This window comes from Mirounga leonina, unplaced genomic scaffold (assembly GCF_011800145.1).
Source record: "Mirounga leonina isolate KUSES-001 unplaced genomic scaffold, KU_Mleo_1.0 Mir_114, whole genome shotgun sequence".
Lineage (NCBI taxonomy): Eukaryota > Metazoa > Chordata > Mammalia > Carnivora > Phocidae > Mirounga > Mirounga leonina.
Genome location: NW_023270265.1, coordinates 45,149,067 through 45,170,096, shown reverse-complemented (window position 1 = coordinate 45,170,096; position 21,030 = coordinate 45,149,067). Strand labels below are relative to the sequence as shown.

General features: G+C 47.1%; 1 protein-coding gene across 1 annotated transcript; it reads right to left on the bottom strand.

The window, feature by feature from the left end:
• Nucleotides 1-1,026: 1,026 nt before the first annotated feature.
• On the bottom strand, nt 1,027-19,121 carry LOC118027351 (putative DMBT1-like protein). The gene is given in 14 exon segments (XM_035030632.1): nt 1,027-1,180; nt 3,054-3,087; nt 4,783-5,100; nt 5,888-6,105; nt 7,620-7,773; nt 9,228-9,260; nt 11,256-11,288; nt 11,867-12,253; nt 13,099-13,140; nt 13,760-13,789; nt 15,030-15,220; nt 16,249-16,396; nt 17,683-17,721; nt 19,040-19,121. Coding segments are annotated over 13 exon segments (1,752 nt in total). The 5' UTR covers nt 17,693-17,721; nt 19,040-19,121.
• Nucleotides 19,122-21,030: the final 1,909 nt, after the last annotated feature.

Genomic DNA, 21,030 nt, shown 5'->3' with positions numbered 1-21,030 from the left:
GAACAATGTCAGGAAGAGAGAACGACCCAGATGGGACCCGGTGTAGAAAGAGGAAACCAGGTTAAACATTATCAGGAAAAGCAATTATTTTCATTAAAAAGTGACTCTGGTATATGTATATGCATATATAAATATGTATGCATATAAATATGCATTAAAATAGGATAAATTCCTTTAAAAATGAGTATGGGTGGAGAAAGAAGTAGGAATGAATGAATGGAGCTGTTTTATCTGTGGAAGAAAACTCTTGTAGGGGCATGAGAGACATTCTTGGAGGGAAGAGGAAGCAGACTTATTTTGTGCAGCATCAGAGGGAAGAATGAAGCTGAGAAAATGGGAATGAAGAAGAACCCGTTTGGGTTCAGCCCAAGGAAGATGCAATGTCCCCGATGTAGCTGGCTGAGAGTGGAGGGGTGAGGCTTTCTTGTGTGTGACCCTAGCTGAGGCCCCCTTGGTGGCCTGGTGTTAGGGATGCTCATGGGGTATTTGGGATATTCTCCAACTGCATAGGAAGTTGAGCTCAATGATTCTACATCTCCCAAGCTCAGATGACCAGACGAATTTTCACCTACAATGTGAAAGGATGTGTCACTCGGTGCTGAAGGCTGAAAGTGTGTCTTCTCAAAACTCATATGTTGAAACCTAACCCCCAACAGGATGGTATTAGAAGGTGGGACTTTTGGGAAGAGATTAAGCTATGAGGGCAGAACCTTCACCACAGGATTAATGGCCTTACAAAGATTCCTGAAAAAGCTCCCTTGTCTCTTCTATCAGGTAAGACTATTGTGAAAATATGACCACCTCTGAGCCAGGAAGCAGGCCCTCACCAGACCCTGAATCTTGATCTCGGACTTACCAGCCCCCAGGACTGTGAGAAATAAATTTCTGTTGTTTATGAAGCTACCCAGTTTGTGATATTTTTGTTACAGCTGCCAAGTTGACTAGGTACGTGGAAAGGCCACCTCCTTGAGGAAAGTGTGGATTCCAGTCTAATCTGGCCTCTGAAGTAGAAAAAGGCAAAGCTGCTTACTTCAGGCTTGGGATCGCCAGTTCTATGTGGAACTTCTCAGCCACATGTATCACCCAGATACACTCCATGTCAGTGGGGTAGTTCGTTGGATACCAAGGACTGGAGAAGGAGCCCAAGAGGCTTGAAATTACTCCCCCACAAGAGTTACTTCTTCCTGTGGGCAGACAAGAGACCACTGGTTGGTTTCTTCAGGCATGTACCTTGTCTTTTCCTAGGAGTAGAATCCAGAATTCCATCAAGCTCAACAGGGAATCACAAAATGGGAAGGGATCATGGTGGTTTAGGCATCATTGTAGCTTGGCTGGTGTGTGATTGTACCCCTGAGAGGGAATGAGGGGGAAGAAAAGATGTGTGACTGGTACCAGGGTGGGACCCTAAGATTGTAGGCAAGAGTGGAAATGGGATGGGACATATATGTGACAGGTGTGGGGTGTCTAGTTGATATCTCATTAATGCTCTGCCCAGCTTCCTGTCATGCAAACCAGCTCAATTCAGATGTAGACGATCCATCCATCTGTGAGGGCTCCACCCCACCAATTCCTTCCCCTCAGGCAGCCAGGACAGGCAGACATCTATTCTGCTTTTATGAATTATCAGAGTGATTCCACCCTTTACAGGTTATACTTTCAATGAAAGAGAGTTACCTTGTGGCGTAGGCCCACCTTGCGGTGTAGGCCCTTGAGGGATGGGACCTGCAAAAACCGAAACCAAAGAAAATCAGGAAAGAGCTCAGCATTGCAAAAGCATCGTATAGTTACATACAAATGAATGAACCTGTTACTACCCTTGAGTCTTGCTACGTGGTGTGGGCTCCCTCATTTCTCTTTTCTCACCTAATGTGGGATGTGGTCTCTCCCCTTCTTTCAGTGTTTCACCAAGAAATCACAGACAACGCACAGCTACGTGACTTGTTTCTCTTCTGCCTTAGGATCCACCAGCCCCCCAGGCCTATCCTGAGATCGATCAGTCACGAGGCATCACCCACAGTAACATCACTGCACTTATGAGCGCACACCACTGCAGAGCATGCAGAAAGGCATAGGGACAAGGGACAAACACCAGACAGCCGAGAGCCTGGGTGGGAAAGGCAGGTGGGACAAGCGTTCCATTGGGATCGACGGGCCCCAGTGGGGAGCTTCCTCCTTTCCTGTGTCCTTTCGCCTTTGATTTCTGTGAGGCATATATTTCTATATTCTAGATGTATCCTTAGGCACCATTGCCTGGCAGGTCAAGGGCAGGGCAGGTTTTGAAAGCCTGTCCAATGGAAAGCTGGTGCTTGTCAGAGTTTCACACCAGGGATTCGTGGGCATGGAGTTTGAAGCAAATGGGTCAGATGCATTCGAGAAATCCTTTGTCTCCATGGTCCTTCTCCTTGGGCGGCATTGCCACAAACCGCTGAGCAGTGAGAGCCTATGGCACCTGGGCCTCTCAGTCCTTCGCCAGGAAGGGTGCTGGACAGCCGCAGAGTAAGTTTTTTCTGACCTCAAGTTGTCTCAGAAGCAATTCCCTTTTGGGGCGCTGGGTGGTGCAGTCGGTCAAGCAGCTGACCCTTGGTTTTGGCTCAGGTAGGGATCTCAGGGTTGCGATCTCCGGGTGGTGAGATCAAGCCCCACGTCTGGCTCCATGTTCAGCGAGGAGTCAGCTTATGATTCTCCCTCCCTCTCCCTCTGCCCCTCCACCCCCTCATACTCTATCTCCCCCTCTCTCTCTCAAATAAATAAATAAAGCTTTAAAAAAAAGAAGCAATTCCCTTTTGTTCAAATGTTTGAGATGCAGTGTTTCCCTGGGAGAATTAAATGGCAAAAGCCTTATTTTGTGTGTGTGTCCCTGCAAATATATAATGCTTTATTGAGAAGTCGTTCACCTACTGGTGGATAGTATTTAGACATAAAAGGTTTCATTTTTCCCCCTAGTGTCTTTTATTCCATGATGCATTCTCTTATTCACTCAGTTATGCATCTGTGCCTCAGAAAAGAAATATTGTAGCAGAGAGAAAAGAGAAAAGCCTTCTGAGGTTTGCAACCCTAGATTGCAAGTGGGACTTGGCACAGAGCTGTCTGATGAACTGAAAGCCATGTCCTCTCTTCTTCCCCCTCCTCTCCGGCTCTAGGCTAGGGGAGATTACTCACTGGGGAAGAAAGGAAAAGCCAGAGGGCACCAAAGGGAGCTAGCTGCTTGTCAGTCCCCGAGAAATGGTTCTGTGAGCTCTGCCTCCCCTCCACGGCTGCTGCATGCTTTGTTGGTCCCAATGCAAAATGAAAATGTGGGGCCTCAGCTGGAGGTGGGGAAGTCAATCGCCCTTTCCCATAGGTTCACTTCTGCATCCTACATGAGATGGGCAGCCTCCAGGGGATGGCGACCTCAACCTGGGAGCCCTTGGGATCTGGACTAGAGTGGGTAAGAGACCCCGCCCCCACCAAGTGTCCCTCCAAATGTGCCAAGGTGGTGCCAGCCCCAGGTAGGGAGAGGCTGCTGGCCACCTTGCCTAGCCCCCAAACACTACAGGGTACTCCTCAACCTTGACCTTCCCCACACCCAGGCTCCCGGTGAAGGCAAAGGGTGGAGGTAATCACTGCGCAGGGCTGGGAAGGAGGCCGGGTGGGGCCCAGGGTGCCAGCAGGTAGGGAAGTGGGCAGCTGAGAGCCTGTCCAGAAGAGGTAGGCAGCTGCAGGAGGCAGGACCACACGTGCTCAGATATCACTGGAGTCTTGAGTTTGGAGGTCACTGCCACCCACTGACTCTGAGTCGGTTACCAGAACGATGTGTACCCTTTCTCTATTCCTGCGTGGTTGGCAAAGTCCGAAGGCTCCCAGAGTAGCTCCAAATGGCTTTACTTCTCACGCTCAGCCTGTTCTTCACCCACTGGGAGAGTGTGGCATGGACTCATCTGTGTTTTCTCCCACACTTTCAATTTCCAACTCATGTTCCTGGGAAGCAAACCTTCCTACCTTCTCTCCTCCCCATCTTGACCTTCTTCTCAGCCATAGTGATGGAACTTCTTGCCCCTTTCCCCTCTTGCCCTTCCTTGCTCTGCTGTCCAGAGGGGAGTTTTGGCTGCCATCTCATTCGGGAAATGTGGCTGGTTCTCAGCTTGCTACACGTTGGAATCACATGGGAGGCTTTAAGTATTACTGATGACCTGGTTGGTGTGAGCCCCGAGATTCTGATGTGACTGGTCTGGGTGCAGCCTGGGCATTGGGAATTTCAAAACTCCCTTGGGAGATCAGTGCCTAGGTCACTGTCCACCAGTGTCTAGGTCAAGACAGATTAGATTTCTTATTCACTTTGCAGAGATATTAGAAGTTCACAGTATTGGACCTACCTGGGGATGTAGGGGTCACATCTGGAGCCCAGGCCCCGGCATCTGCATGAATTAAAAAAAAAAAAGGTAAATTTAGGAAATCTAAGTTATATTTTATGAAGACAAGTGGTGGTTTCCTACTGTGAGCAGGTCTCAAGTAGGCAAGGTTCATGTGACATAAACAAGAACAAGGACACGTTAGGATCTGGAAAAGGAGCTCGGACCCAGGAAAGGTTGCAGAGAGAAGGACCTGGCAATCGCATGGCTCTGCATACATTTCTTTAGAGTGGAGTCAGGCTCTCAGCATTCTTTGTCAATCTGGCTGAGGGGACGTTCTTGTGGGGCCACCGTTCTCGGCTCCCCTGGCCCTGCTCTGTGCACACCCTCCATCATCACTCACATTCTGCTGGTCCAAAGGTCAGAAAGAACCTGCCATGGGAGGAGAGGCTACCTGAGCAGATGACACCTGCATCCTCATGGTGGCCACAATTGTGGTCCAACCAGCCGGAGCTAGGGCACTGGCCAAGGTGGTTCTCGCTTCCTGAACACTGAATGTTATCCAGGAGGATGTTTCCGGAGCCGGGGCCAAAGTGAGCCTTTCCAGGGGCTGCAACGGCTCGTCCGCACCCCAGCTGTTGGCACACCACCTGGGCTTCATTCAGGTCCCAGAGGTCATCGCACACGGTGCCCCAGGCCCCCTGGTGGAGGACCTCCACGCGTCCTGAGCACCGTCCAGATCCGCCCACCAGCCGCAGCTGGGGTCCATCTTCTAAATAGAGCAGGGTTTTAGTTTTGAGCTTAGGAAGTTTTAAGTAGGAAGGATTTCAAACTCCTGCATTTGTGTCTAAGGCAAATAAAGGCAAGAACAAAGCCTAAGGCCATCTTGATTCAGTAACAGGTCTTGCTGTGTGGGTCTCTTGACACAATACTGGGGTCCTGGGGGAAGGGGTCCACAACTCTGTTTTTGAACATGACTTGGGTAAGTGTAGATTTAATCCCCTGAAGGACTTGGGACACCAGGGTGTCTATGACTTTTTAAAGCCCAATGGGGATGGCTATTTCTGGGCTGATGGGCGTTGGCCACCTGGAATGGCATGCTGTCTCCTGGAGACCTTCCCTTACTGAGTTCACAAGTTCTGCCACACTCACCTTGGTTTCTGTTTCTCTAGCGTGTCCCCAAGAGCCTTTGTATTTGCTGTTCTCTCTGCCTGGAATGCCCCTTCATTGTCACCCATCACATGTCCCCGAGCAAGGTCTTCTATTCCCACTCAAGCCGCAGGAGCACCCTCCCCACCCAGGCATTCTCTTCTGTCCCCCAGGCTGTCTTCCCAGGCACTACCACTACCCCCAAATCATCTTGTCATTTCAGCCTCACATCACTGCCTGATTTCAATTGCCCATGTGATGCTCTTAGTGGGAAAATCTAACAGCGACACAGCAGGGCTTATGGGGCCAGTTGTGGGGTGTTTTAAAAACTGAATCCCAGGCCTTTGCGAATAGAGGAGTCTCTCAAGATAGAAAACTGTTCTGTCTTTTAAAGACCTGAAGCTTCCTACCTGACTCTCCTTCGCCCTGTGGAATTGCATTGAACAGAGCATAAAAGCCAGTGTTGGTGATCATAGAATCACTTCGGAACACCACGGTCATGATGTCTGAGGAGGAGAAAAATATCACAGCTGTTGAGGCACAGAACTTCCCCATGGACAGCGAGGCAATCCTGGGGCCATCGAAGATTTCAACGGAGTCGTAGGGGCATCCAAGGATATCCTCCAGGCTGGGGGCATTGAAGTGGAGGGTTAGAATGGCAGGTTCAAGCTTCCTAGATCTTAAAACTTAAAAAAGTATGACAATCATAGGATTAAATATTTGGATTTACTTTAAACTGCATATTGACATATAAAGTATCAGTTAACTTCTACAGATGTCTTATTCCAGAAGTCTTATTCTGTCTGAGGGTTGTGGGAGGCTTATGGTTACAACTTAGGAACAGAAAACCAAAAATTATAATGGCTCTGGCCAATCACCATCTACACGGAACATTAGAAATGCTAGTGTACATTGCAAATAAATCCTTCCCAGGCCAACCCCCTGATGATCATCATGTAATCAATATCACACCCAGATTTTCCTATCTCTATATTTCACAACATTTTCCACACTCAAATTCTTGGGGAGAAAAAGCTTGATTTTAAAATAAAAATGTCAGCATGTAGAGAGTATCTGCACTTTGGCAGTCACTCATGAGGGATGTGTGTGAGGCCGATTTTGAAGGAACAGATTACCTATGATAAGAAGGACTTTGGAAGTGTGGGTTCAAGGTTCTCACTTCCTTGTGGGCTCTCTGTGTCCTTAGGGTTTTAATCAACAAAGACAATAGGTTTCTAGGATATTCTTTGGCACAGGGTGTGCCTGACTCCATGGACCGAACAGTAATTCAGTGTATGCTAAAGGTGGATTTTCATAGCATCTCATAGTGTTGCTGTGTTTGTAGCAAGCTGAGTGTCATATACAAGAAGGGCTTTGCGCAGACTCTGCCCACAGAATCACAAGTTGGAGAAGAGGTGGAGCTTTGACAGCAGACAGACCTAGCTGGTTAGCCTTGGGCAAGTCAGTTAACATCTCTGAGCCTCAGGTTCTCATCTCTAATGGAGATGACAGGGGCATATACCTTCGGGCTGTAGTGATGCTGGAATACTACAAAGCATACAATACACATAGTACAGAGCATGGATACACAGCCAGCATTAAAAAAATGTCAGTTATTATTTCATGCCATGGAGATAAAAAATGTCAGTGCCTTAGAGAAATGTATCCCCTACATGCCAGAGATAAGGCCATGTCTGCCCTGGCTCCTTTTACTTGGAGGCTGCACTGAGAAGACCCAGGGCCTGGGGCTGGAGTAGGTGGCTCGTGGGTGTGTATGAAAGCCTTCTACTGCTTGTTTAAAGTTTAAATAAAGGAAAGAGAAAATCTAAGAGGATAACTATTGGTACCCATTGTATAACAAGGGCCAAGCTGGTAAGGAGGATTTGGGTGACATTCTTAGAAAAAAATTAAAAGAAAAGCTATCATCATAAGGTTGAGTTAAATATGTCAATAAACCACTTATTCAATTTTTCAAACCAGAAGCAACTTGTTGGATAGCGCTACAAAATTAATTTGATCTTCAAATTGGGAAGAATTTCGTGTTCTTCTGTCCCCCCCGCCAAATGTTTCCCACTAAAAGAAATATATTTATTCTGAATTCACATTTAGAAAGAATCTTCTCTGAAAAAGTCGTTTTCTTACTTCAAAGTTGGAATCATGAGTTCTATGCGGAATTTTTTATCCACATGAATCTCCCAAACACACTGGATGTCCGTCGGGTAGCTTTCCGGGTACAGTGGACTGGAAAAGGATCCAGAGAGACTTGACAAGACCCCTCCACAGGCGCTACTTCCCCCTAAAGCCAGAGGAAAAAGGATGTCAGCATGTGCCCCGAGGCACCAGCTATGGAACCCCAGTCATGACCCTCTCACACCTGGTGGTCTGGTGGAGTCAGGCAGTGGTCCACCCAGGGTGCGGGGGGCACACCCAGGTGTCTGGACAGACTTTTAGCCTAAACATCTCCAGGGAAGGAGGGCCCATTCAATCTCATCCTGATGGGGCAAAAATATTAAAATATGGGAGTTCTCTGCCTTTTCCTCTCCCCTTACCCTCTGCCAAAGAAAATATTATATTTGTCAGGTCTGTTCACTATCTCCTCCTTCTTCTAAGGCAGAAGGATTCTTGCTTGTGGGGAAAGAGGCAGAGAGGATCTACATGGGGGGTTGGGGAGGAGGGACGAAGGGACAGATTCTATTGAGCCTGGGCATGGTGCGAGTTTGGGAAGGTTTGGGGAACAAGAAGCTCCAGAACAACTTTGGGGTCTGAGGAGCCAGAGAGAAGGGGACGATGTGGCCTTCATTGAAGGGGACTGTGACTGGCCACCCCCTTAAGTTCTTTTTCACCACCTTTTCTGGGTAGATTGTGTTTCCTTTAACTCAGTATCTACTGAGACTGGAACTTACAGGTCTTTGGATTTATAAGAGTTACACAAGTGAAATCTAATTTCTTCCGTATTGTATTTTACGTCATATTCATATAAATCAATACACATGCCTATGTACACACGTGCACATACACTTAAAGCAGCATGCCGTGCAAAAAAGCAAAAATCTTAGAATCATCGAATTATTTTAGAGGAAACTTGAAAACATAACATGAGTTGTTGACCCTGTCCCCTAAATTACCAAGCTGCTTAATTTGCTCCTTCCTGTTTTTGCCAACTAACTGGTAATGCTCCCAGAATTCCAAGATTCTTGGTCTTTCCTCCGACAGATGGCGGGAAGTAGGGACGCGCCCAGTCATCTCGGAGCTATCCTGTTGGCCGTGTTGTAGTTACAACTGGGCCAGGTCAGACAGACACGAGAACCCTGGGACGGGTTTCTTGAAACCTCTACACATGAGCTGGGACCCATCATGGGTGCCCCCTACAGGACTGTACCCGGAGAAGGCAGGCTGGGTACCACCAGGTGTGACCAGCCACAGTCTCTGTCACCCTCCCACCTACTCTTACCTGGGCAGATCCACATACCCCCTTCCCAGCCTGTCCCTTTGGCTAGCAAGTCAGTATTTACAGGCCTTAGCAGTGCAAATGGATGCCCCTTGACCAAGGGGCTGTGTCGGCTGAGGTCCTGACTCCCCTGGCGTTCTCACGGAAGGGGCCATGACAGGACTGGCCTGGGAGGTGGGCAAGCAGCCCCTCAGCCGTGTCGTGCCAGCCTCTCTGTGCCACATCCTGGGCACACTGCCTAGCATCTGCTGTGACGGTTCTCTCGGTGTGGAGTTACATCTCAATTTAAAACAAGTGACTACCTGTTATATAATCCCGAGAAGCTGTGGAAAGACCTAGAAGGGGGGAAAAAAGGGAGGTCATGCTGACATCCAGGGGAAAAATACTGCATTTCATCTACAAGTTAGTGAAACGTGAAGGGGTTTCTCTGAAGTGTCAAGGTACTTAGTGCCATCTGAGAAAGGTCTGAAGGTGCTGAGTGAACATTTCTACTGTCCTGTGGCAGATTAAAGAAGGCCACACATTCTTGGACATGCCTCCTGTCACGAAGTGGGATCTACGTCTCCTTGCTTGAACCTGGGTGGCCTCTGTTTTGGCCAACAGAATATGGTGGAAGTGACACTGTGCTTTAAGAGACCGAAGCTTCCACTTCTTGTCTCTGGGAACACGGGCTTGTCTGTGGCACCCTGAGCCACCTTGCAAGGAGTCTGATTAGTCTGCTGCAGGAGAGACCGTGTGAGGAGTCCTGAGACCACCTGGAGAGGAAGAGGGCCCTGGCTGAGCCCTCCCTTCCAGCAGTCTCCTCCAAGCACAGAGCATGTGAGTGCAGCTGTCCTCAAGTCTCAGGACCACCCTGTAGGCGAGCTCCACCGAGTGACCCTGCTCAGAGCTACGTGGAACAGAAGAATCTCCTATCCCAGCCCTGCCCAAATTCCTGACCCACAACAACATAACATATCATTAAATGGCTGTGGTGTTAAACCACTCTGTTTTTGGAGTAGCAACACATAACCAGGATGGTTTCTTCCACTCAACATGGTCCTCCTCGTTTCCCTGTCATCTATGTAAGCTTCAGTATAGCTGAGTTATATAAAATGAGAACTACAGGTAGGCCTTCATTTGAATATCCACTGCCCTTGACCTCTATCCATGGCCTTGGAAATTTGGACAGTCCTCCCTCCCACTCATGATCCCACTTCTCTACGCAAGTGTCCAAGAGAGATGCTTCTGCCAATGACTTATGACTTGTGTATGTGGAGGCAGCCAGGTTCATTCAAAGGGTGAGATGGGGTCTGCAAAGTCCAGTTCTGCTACTTTCTTTCTTCTCTCTCTCTCTCCCTTTTCTGAAGATTTATTTATTCATTTACTTGAGAGAGAGAGAGGGAGAGCATGAACGAGTCGGGGGAGGGGCAGAAGGAGAGGGAGGGAGAATCTCCAGCACACTCCCTGCTGAGCGCAGAGCCTGACATGGGGCTCAATCCCATGACCTTCAGATCATAACCTGAGCCGAAATCAAGAGTTGGATGCTTAACTGACTGAACCATCCAGGTGCCCCTAGTTTTGCTACTTTCTAATTGAGTTATCTTGGGCAGGCTTTTGGATCTCCTTAATCCTCAGCTCTGAGGATGAGATAAATTTATTTATACAGAAACCCTAGCATCATGCCTGCTCCGGTGCAGATGCTCAGAAATGTCTATTGCAATGAAACAAAATGCCTTTTTGTTTACCTCCAGTATCATTTCAGAATTTACATTGCATGTGTTGGTCTGGTTTTTCTAATCTTTGGTTTTTATTACAGATGAATATCACTCAATCCTTAAGTTAGAAAATCTCTGAAAATAGGCAAAAGTCATAAGATCCCCAAGAGCATGTACTTTGTGGGCAGACTGATCAGTGTCAGTACTCGGTTCCACCATTAACTTACTGAGTGATCTCAGGAAAGTTACTCAACCTTTCTGTGCCTCAAATTTCTCTTCTGTAAAATATAAAATGCCTTTTTGCAGGATTAGCAAGAGTCTGAGCAAAATGTCTCCCCGTCTTTGTGCTAATTTTACCTTGTCTTTGTGGAGCTGGGGTCAGTGAAAGGATGTGGTCAATGAGACTGGTGGCCAAGGGTTCAAATCCACTGGCTGGCCCTGGGTACATTACTAACTTTCTTTGCCTCAGTTCACCCATCTGGAAAAGTACTTGCTTCAATGCATTATTGTGGGGATTAAATGAGTTATATATGTGAGGGGCTCAGAACAGTGCCTGTTTCTTAGCATTTGCAAGTAAATTTGATATTATTATTATTGGAAAGTTGTCTGGACTAGAAAAAAATATGGACATACCTGGAGGTGTGGGAGGAGGCAGCTCTTCTGCATCTGAATGCAAAAAGAAAGGCAATAGGTCACTCTCTTTAGTGAATCCAAAGCATGGGGGAGGGGTAACGAGGGTGCAGGTGGCAGATCGAGGGGAAAGGGTGCAGGTGGGGAATAAGGGGAGAGGACCCTTGCCTTTGATCAGCCCTCCTCTGGCAGGGTCTCTGGCCTTGGGAGGGGTGGGACACAGCAGCTGGGTCATCTCTGCACCACCTCAGGCAGTGCAGGATTACCCATGGCCCCTCTTATGCTGAATCACCCAGACTACTTGTGAAAAGGCAGATTCCAGCAGCCCTGCCCAAATTAGTTAGTCGTGATCTCTGGGGCCGAGGCCCAGGATTCTGCATTGCAATACCTCAGGTGGGGCTGGGGTACACAAACATTCGAGACCTCCCGTGTGCAACCTGGCGCTGCCCAAGGGTGTGTGTGAGCCCAGGGCTTGGTGCAGAGCAGACGCTCAAGGATTGTTTTATGAAAGAATGAGCAAATGGGCAGATGGATAAATTCCATCTGGGATGCACAGTTTCAAAATGTCTTCAATAAAAACATTAGAAATTACTGCCCGAGAGGGGAGGGGCTACCTGAGCAGATGATGCCGGCATCCTCGTGGTGGCCACAGTTGTGCTCCGACCAGCCCGAGTGGGCACACTGGCCCAGGTGGAGCTCCACCCCAGAGCACTGCAGGTTGTCCAGGAAGATGTTTCCAGAGCCCGGGCCGAAGTGGGCCTTCCCCAGGGCAGACAGGGCCCGTCCGCACCCCAGCTGTCGGCACACGACCTCGGCTTCGTTCAGGTCCCAGAGGTCATCACACACGGTGCCCCAGGCCCCCTGGTGGAGGACCTCCACGCGTCCTGAGCACCGACCTGAGCCGCCTACCAGCCGCAGCTCTGGCCAGTCCCCTGCAGATAGAGACCTGGTGATCATTGTCTTCTAGAGACACTGCACATTGCCCATGAGCTGGTTGAGCTCTCCACCCTGACACTACTATTAGGGATGGGGAACTTGATAAAAGAGCCAGTCAACTGCTCAACCTCCTAGTTGGAGGTTAATATGCAATTAAGATTGTCAAAATAACATTTAGCCTAAAGCATTCATTAATCGAGTACCTATTGGGCCAGAGGTATGTGCCAATCTATTTTAGCTAAATGCAGACAAAAATTGTGAATAATATTCACAGTAATTTGTGGCTTTGTGGAACGCCTTTGTGTGTGTGTGTGTGTGTGTGTGTGTGCGCGTGTATGTATTCATCTTCACCTTTGTAATAACTCAGGAGGCAAGCAGAAGAGCACCAGTATGCCAGTTTTATCCATAAGGAGACTGAAAGTTGGAGAGGTGAAATGATTCACCCCAAATCCCACATCTGGGAAGTAGCAGATCTAAAGTCAGCACTTCCGGTTCCAAAGTTCAGTATTTTTCTCTGATATTCCATCTCACTGCCTCTGGAATGGCTTTGATGCTCTACTCACTTTGAAAAAGCCTATTAGTTATGCACATATAGGTTAACTATGAGCAAGACTGGCCAAATAAAAAAAAAAAAGATAGAACCCCACTAAAGGCACTTGGAAGCTGCTCAGGCTTTGAAGACTCTGAAAAACACTGAAAAAAATGAACTTTGTTCACCCTGGGATGCTAGAGCCAAAGGATCCCAAGAGTTTTGGATGGTCCTAAAAATGTGCATAGAGTCAACTGGCCCATTTTGCAAACAGAGGAACTACTTGCAGTTGGTCCAGTTCCTGCCCATGCAGCACATACCAATGCAGGTACCAAGAGGAAAGGATAGTTGGTAAATGAATGAATGCATCCCAGGGCTTACCTGGTCTTGCTGTCACTGTCTTGGGTGTTGCTGTTGGGATTGCTGTGAATACAAGATGACACCCTTCAGATAAAAAGGGTCAAGATGGCTATATCCCTTAAACGCCAAGATTCTGGTTGATTCATTCTCCCTGGCATCTTTATAATAAGTGACCTCCCAAGTCAAACTCGGTTTATGTTGCTCCTCAGACGTGTAGGATCCAACAGAAAAAATATTCCCTTCTGTCCAGTCACTGGAAATATAATGACACTTAAATTGTGCCATCCTGTGCCAAAATGCAAACATGCATGGTGCCCTTCTAGGGAAAAAGCCATTTCTTCTACATGCTTCTGTTTTGTTAACTTTCCCTAAGTGTGCAGTGCTTGATTAGGTGTGTCTTACTGTTTTTGATAAAAGCAAGGAATTAAGAAATCAAATTGGCAATTATCAATTTATAGAAACCCAATTATTGGTATATTTAACTTGGTTCCATGGTGAATGGTCATCATGCTTGTGCAAAACCTGGACTGACAGACCTCTCAGCTAGTTGGACTGATGCAGGAAATTAGGAAATGTGTAAGACAGAGATCGAACTATGACACTCCAAGCACCAGGAGGGCAGACAGAGGAAGACACACAAATGAGGAATGAAGATAGAGTAGCAACAGTAAATGCGACTCACTGATTAGATGTGGGGTCCTTGAACTTGCCTCTGCAATGACAAAGAAGCCTCGTCAGTAATTGTTCAATCGCAGTGACAGTGACTTCTTCTGATCCACTTTGTGACACAGAGTGCCTCCTCTGTGTTTCATAGCATACTTCCCAAGCGTGCTCACTGAGCTGCCCTGGCGCTCGCTAACAGGGTGGGAGACTAGTCTGAACAGCATCTCAGCCAAGGCGGAAGCTAGAACTGCTCATGAGGTCCATGAGGCAGCGTCTTTTCTCTCAGTGGTAAGCGTCTTTTCTCTCAGTGGTAAATAGTGCAGGACCCATGACTGGGTGACCTCGGAACAATTACGGAACCTCTCTAGCCTCAGCTTCCCCATCTGTAAAAAGGGAAGAACCATGGGTTCATGTGAGGATGAAAGGAGGTAACATGTATAAAGTGCTTACAGGGTTGCCTCGCATAAAATAGGCATTCGGTAAATGTTCGTTGCCACTTTGATCACTGTTGCTGTGATTACCCAACCTTGAGTACCTGTGCTTAATCAGAAACCCTTGGCTTAGCTTCTGTCTGCCTTCGCGTCTCGCCACATGTCCTGTACTTCCCATCTCTGTGCTCACACTGCTCCTTCACCTGTGTGCCCCCTCCCTATTTCTTGACTCACAGCCTGGCTAGGCTTAAAGACAAATCTAAGGCTGTTTCCTCCTATGTTCCCTTCATGTTTATAGCCCGCATGGCTCTTTCCCTTTTCTAATGTCTTTTGCTGAGATGCATGCATGTGTCAATTTAGTATATTCTAGTCTATTCTATTTGTTTGCCTTCATTTAGTATATTCTACTTGTCCTCTAATTGTATCACATGGGTTTGTCTTGAACTCCTTCCAGGTTGTACACGAGCCCCTCTTAGGCTGGGACCACACCTTCTTCTTCCTCTGTAGGTCCTAAAACACCCACCTAGTACTAGATTCAGTGTAACTCCAGAAGTGGCATCCTAATGGGCGGACTGTAATGAGGTATTTATGGGGAACCGGGCCCAGGGTTGAATCTGCCAAGTACTGAGCACATGATATACCATCACTGTGCAAGGGCTTGTGTCATTTCAGGTAAGCCCCACGACAAGCCTAGGAGGGAAGCTTCTCTTATCCCCATTATACAGGGAATGGTTTGAGGCACAGAGAGGTCGAGTCTCTTATCCAGGGTCACAAAGTAAGCGATGGGGTTCTAACTGGCCCCAAGGCAGGCACTCCAGCTGCAGTTCCAAAGCTCCTGCTTTTAACCAGCATTCATACCTTTGGCTGCAGAATAATAATAAGCAACGAAGTTTTTCCCTATGTTGTTGAAGCTTCGGAAGTACACGAGGGTCAGTGAGCTGGAGGAGGACGAGTAGGTGAGGTAGGACCCAGAGCAGGTCTTCCCCAGGGACTTTGTTGAGGATGGAGGGCCGTCCAGGATTTCAAAATATTCATTGGTGCAATCTAGGCTAGGGAAGCAAAGACCAATGGCTGCCTCTTAGCCTCCCCATTAGCAGATCTTAGAGGTATGCTGTGAGGCAGACTCTTTCTTTCATGACAATGAAACTGGGGACAGATTAAAAGCCTGTCAGCCATTTAAACATAGTATAGAATCCTTTAATCCCACTTTTTCTTGAGGAGATGGGATCTTAACTGGAAGAGGGAATAGGTGGCTGAAGCACTAGGTGGACCCCTGCTGAGGTCTGGGACTGCAGGTACCTGGAAGCCCAGGGCCAACGGCCAGCAATGGCCTGCCTCTAAGACATGGCCTCAGGCTCCAAACAACCTATTTACAAACTCTGCAAGCGACCTGCCTAGAGGGAAGCGCGCTACCAAGTCTGCCCTGCTTGCTTTGTGCAAGTCATCTGATCTGTCAGCTCTTGTTCTTCATTGTGAAGTTTTGTCCAGATGCCCCCAGGGTTAGAGTCAGGAGACCATCTCCATGCCTCAGCCTGATGAGCCGTCCATTCTAAGTCATTTTTTGATTAAGCAAAATTCAAAAGTAATAAATAATTTAGGTTGCTCCTGGGAGTTAATTTCCATAAGACATTCATTTGTGAATGACATCAACCTTGACTATTTACAATATTAAAACCTAAAATTTCTTGATTTGTGAGGTCTGGGGGTTCCCTGAAATCTGCATCTTTAACCAGAGACTGAAACATACATTCTCACTCTCTCTCTCTCTCTCTCTCTCTCTCTCTCACACACACACAAGTGGATATGGAAAGTAGTGAAACAGAATAAGGTCTATGACCTAGTGCAGTATTGCATTACTTCCTGGTTTGATATTGTCCTACAGTTATAGACGATGCCACCATTGGGGGGAGCTGGGTGAAGGGTACATCGGACTCTATGTATTATTTTTGTAACTTCCTGTGTGTCTATGATTATTTCAAAATTCAAAATTAAAAAGGGCATGAAGGACTCATGGCACAGAAAAATGCTTCGAATTTTAAACTACACAGAATACTTAAATCATGCACTTGTGACTTACTTAAGATATGGAAATGCCAGCAATATGTGATCAGATGCATTAGCCTTGATTTCCCACACACAGGTTATGTTGTCATGCATTTCGTTCTGTGGGGGATTCCTAATAGCTCCAGATGAGTTGGTAATTACTCTGCCACACCTAGATTTTTCTAAAAGAAGAAAAATATTTTAGAATTTCAGGTTTTTTTCATTGTTCAGTTCACTAATTTTATATAATTCACACTTTCTTTCCCTTTCATTTTTTTTTTTCACCGAAAACGTCTCATTGGTCATTACCTTGTAGGTATGTCTTAGGACATATCAGAGGCATACACCAGTCTAAAAACTCACAAACTTAGGAGATTAGGGTATGAGAGTGTCTGAATTTTGAAACACCTCTCACTTGTTTAGAGAATTCTACCCTGACGTGGCCTTGCTGGGCAGAGCGGTTAGCCAGTATCAACCAGAGTCTTTCCCTCTGGTTGTTATTCCCTAGTGGTGGGTTCTGTAGGTTTGACTTTTGTGAGGCCACCAGTAGTAATGAGTAAATGGCTTCATTTTCCCAAGTAAAGCTGAGTCTACATGGAACCTCTATGTCTATGAAGATGTCAGCGTTCCATCTGCCATCTGTTATAATTTATTAAAATTACACTATTAAAAATCCACTACTAAGTGGAGAGAACTTGCCCTGAGTCATCTACCCCTCCAACACTGACATCATTCTGTGTCTGCCTGTTCACCACTTGTCCATTTGTTTTACCATCTGCTTGTCTGTGTATCCATATGCCCAATATTCAGTACAAAATTAAAGGTAACACCTAAGGCAATGGCTTTCTCCATCAGACTATCTGGCCATATGAGAATTGGACCTACACTCGATTGGCTCTGGTCATCTATCTGTGGCTCTTCCACAGAAGGACCAGCCAGGCTCTCCAGGCATCAGTATTATTTTAACGCTTTATCTCCAAGTGGTGCTAAGAAAAGTTTAGTGGAGCTTCTGGAAGCCCAAGATACAGACGAAAACAGAGGGGAAAAAATGGAAGATGCAAAGAAAGCATGAATAAGGAAGATAGAGATTGTCAGAGAAGGGAAAAGGGTGGAGAAGAAGAACATGGTCATTATGGTGGCAGCCCTCTGAAATGATGCTCTTGGGTAGCTCCATGGCAACACTGCCATGTTAAGAGCCACATGCCTGTCTTTCACATGTAGTGTCCATGCTGGAGACCAAGCATGCTGGTGTCACTTGATTATTTGGACTGCCTTTTTTGACTACATAGAAATGGAATTGGAACCATAAATTCATCTGCCTTCATTATTGGACTCTTCACTCAGAACACAGGTTCAGAGGGGTGACCCAGCCAGGGCAGTAGTATTTTGCTCAACTTCCTTGGAGAATCACTTCAGGGCTTGAGCTAGAAGATGGTGGTCAGAGCAGCCAAGGATATCAAAGTCTCACCTGTGGCCATTGTTCCTGCTATGACAGCCAGTGGGCGATCTGTCAAACACACAAAGGACATGTGGCTCGTCAGCTGGCTCTGAGGTCCCAACACTAGCTGCACATGATACCCTGAGGACCTCAGATCAAATACAGTGGGCCCCCCCACCACCGAACTGCTGAGTCATCTCTGGGGGCAAGGCCAGAACATGTAGGGGACGTTAATGTGTGGGATGGAAGAAGCACTGATCTAGATCCTCTCCAGATTTTGATAAATTATCCTCTTGTCATACACACAAATGAGATATTTTTAAATTGGGGGTTTAAGAACACTAAAGACAGGAAATTCTGCCAACTGTAGCCAATTCTAGTGACCCAAGGCCTGGGAGTTATGAGACTTCCAGGAAAGAATAGGAAGAGGTACCAATTTACCCCTTCCTTTGACCTGGTGTTGCTCAGAGATGGTGAGCCAACATCTAAGGATGCTGTGGATCCTCCTTCATGCCCCCTGCATATCTCCTACCAGTGACACCTGGCCCAGAACCTCCCACTAGAGACCCTTTCCTAGGACCAATCCATTCCCACCTGCTAGAGTTGACAACCCAGGAGGGAATATGCCTGAAGTTTTATCAGACCTTTTCTACTCAGCTTTATTCATGACTCACCCTCTGATCAAGAGCCCTGATCATCAGGGAACCTGGGGATTTGATGAAGGAGAGTGGGCACTGGCATGAAAACTCTGGGTGCTGGCATTAAGAGCATGTGGGAAAACCATAGCAAAAGAAGTTCTGTGGGCACCAGGAACAAAGCAGAAGCAGGGAGAAGGTGGGAATGGTCACCTTGACTTTGGCCAGGTCCAGCCCACCAGCCATCTGCTCCTGGGTAAGAAATGTCCTTAACCACCTCTTATGTTTTAACCACCCCTTCTGTTGCCTTGTAACCCTCGGAGCTGGCAAACTGAAAGTGCTATATACAAGTCTGAGAAATTTAGAATCTGCTTCCTGTGTATAAAATGGGGGAGAAGTTGAAAGTGAGGTTGGATCAAATGATTTCTAAGGAACTATCCATTTCTCCCATTGGACAGTCAGGTGACACCACATGTCCCAGTCACTCCCCCGGCCTGCAGGATGACACATCCAACTTCCAGCAGCACTTCTTCCCCAAGATTTTGGGAAACTGCCCATGTAAATATCGCCTTCCTTACCCGGGGCTGAGACTGTTGAGTATTCAGCATCTGTAAGCATGAGGGATGAAAATATCTGCTGTGAGCAAGTAAAGTACTGATTCCTTTTCAACAGCTAGATTTACATTGTCTTTTGAAAGGTATTCTCTCAGAAAGAGCCGAGGCTGGGCTTTGCCTGGGAGGGCAGGGGTTTACCTGAACAGATCACGCCAGCATCTTCTCCGTGCCCACAATTGTGGGAAAACCAGCCGATGTGGGAGCACTCCTCCAGGTGCTGTTCATCTCCCCCACAGTGCACGTTGTCAAGGAGGATCTTCCCAGAGCCTTCCCCAAAGTGGGCCTCACCTGGGGCTAAAATGGCCCAGCCACACCCCAGCTGCCTGCAGATGATGTTTGCTTCTGGCAGGTCCCAGAGGTCATCACACACGGTCCCCCAGACTCCCTGGTAGAAGAGTTCCACACGGCCTGCGCATCTTCCATGGCCACCTACCAGCCGCACGGGGGCCCAGCCTCCTGGGGAAGAACCGTGGGTCACGGGGTGGTCATCACTCACTCTGCCTTTCGATGACTGGACTATCTGCTACCCAACCTAGCTTTTCTTATTTTCCATGACTTTGCTATTCACACTCTTCACAAGGTCATGTGAGCTCCCATGCTATTCTCTAGGTAAGTCTGCTTTAAGAAGCCTGTAATGTCTTCCTTATCCACACTCATTTAAGACTGCTTGCCTGTGGTAGAGTATTTACAAAAATGACCACCATGCTTCTCTTCCTGATATCCTCACTCTTTACGATGTGACATTGCTGCTCTGCCTATCAAGAAGTTAGCTTATTTTCCCACGCCTTGATTTTAAGCTGTGGCCTGTGACTTGCTCTGGCCAGTAGAATGTGGCAGAAGTAATGGTGCACTCATGTGGAACTGAGGCCTCAAGAGGCATGACAGGTGGGCTTTAGTTCATTCCATGGAAACACTGAGGGGATCATGTGAATAAGCTTGAGCTAGCCCATGGGTGATAAAGGATGCATGACCTCATCACCTCTGTCACCTCAGGTAAGAGCTATGGAACTGTAAGACATGTGAGGGAGGCCATCCTAGGCCAGCAGTCTTCAGCTGACCTGTCAGCTAGCCACAGATGCATGAGCAAGCCCCGCTGAGTCAGCCAAGACCAGCCAAGCCTATCCCAGAGTGGCAGAACAACCCAGCTGACCCTTAGACTCATGAGCAGTGGTAGATGGTAGTCATTTTAAGCCACTGTGTTTTGGGATGGTTTTACATGGCAATAGATAATTTATAGACTTGTTTATCCATACTCCCTTCTTAGATAAGTTACTTTTTGTGGTGATCATTTTGCAATATATACAAATGTGGAATCCTTATGTTGTAGTCCTGAAACTAATATTAATGTTATATGTCAATTATACCTCAATAAAAAATTGTATGCAAAGAAGAGAGCTTGGACAGATATATAAACAATGCTAACATAAAAAACATAAAAAAGAAGATGTGGAGTGTGAATTCAGGTGATTGAAACTCACAGAGCCAACAATGGCGCCTTTGGTAATTGCCACACCCCCAAAACCTTGGCCAATGGCTAGGAGCTATGGCACCTGCTGGGCACTATTCTATCGGGGATGCTCAGATCCCTGGGAGTGATAATGGCTCCATTCTCTCCTCCCTGAATCTTTTGACTATACAGCTAGATTAAGAGACTAAAGGATCCAATGTTTTATTCCTGCCTTATCTGACCTCAGACTAGACCTAATTTGTAAAAGAAAAAAACAAAACTTAATTCAAGGTCAAATATCCTGAAATATTACTCATCCCTGATCACAGCGGAAAATCATCTCAAAGAGCCACTGCACTGTTCACTAATTCTGTATGGTTATTGGCCAGCCCTATATTCGAATTTGGAACACATGTTAATGTCTTCCACCCTGCAGCCCACAGGGAGTCAGTCTGGTTTCTTCCCTGCCTGGCACAATCCCATTGCCCCCTCACCCTTCAGGCCCTGCCCAGACCCCTCGGCTCTGGATGGAGAGGCTCTTCTGCTTACACATGGCACCCTGTGCTCCCCCATCAGAGTATTCAGCACACTTTTTTGGTAACAGGTTACTCCCCCTCTTCCCCCAGGAACTTAGTTTACTTGAGTTTCAGCTCTGTTTATTGCTGTATATAATCCCAGTGAC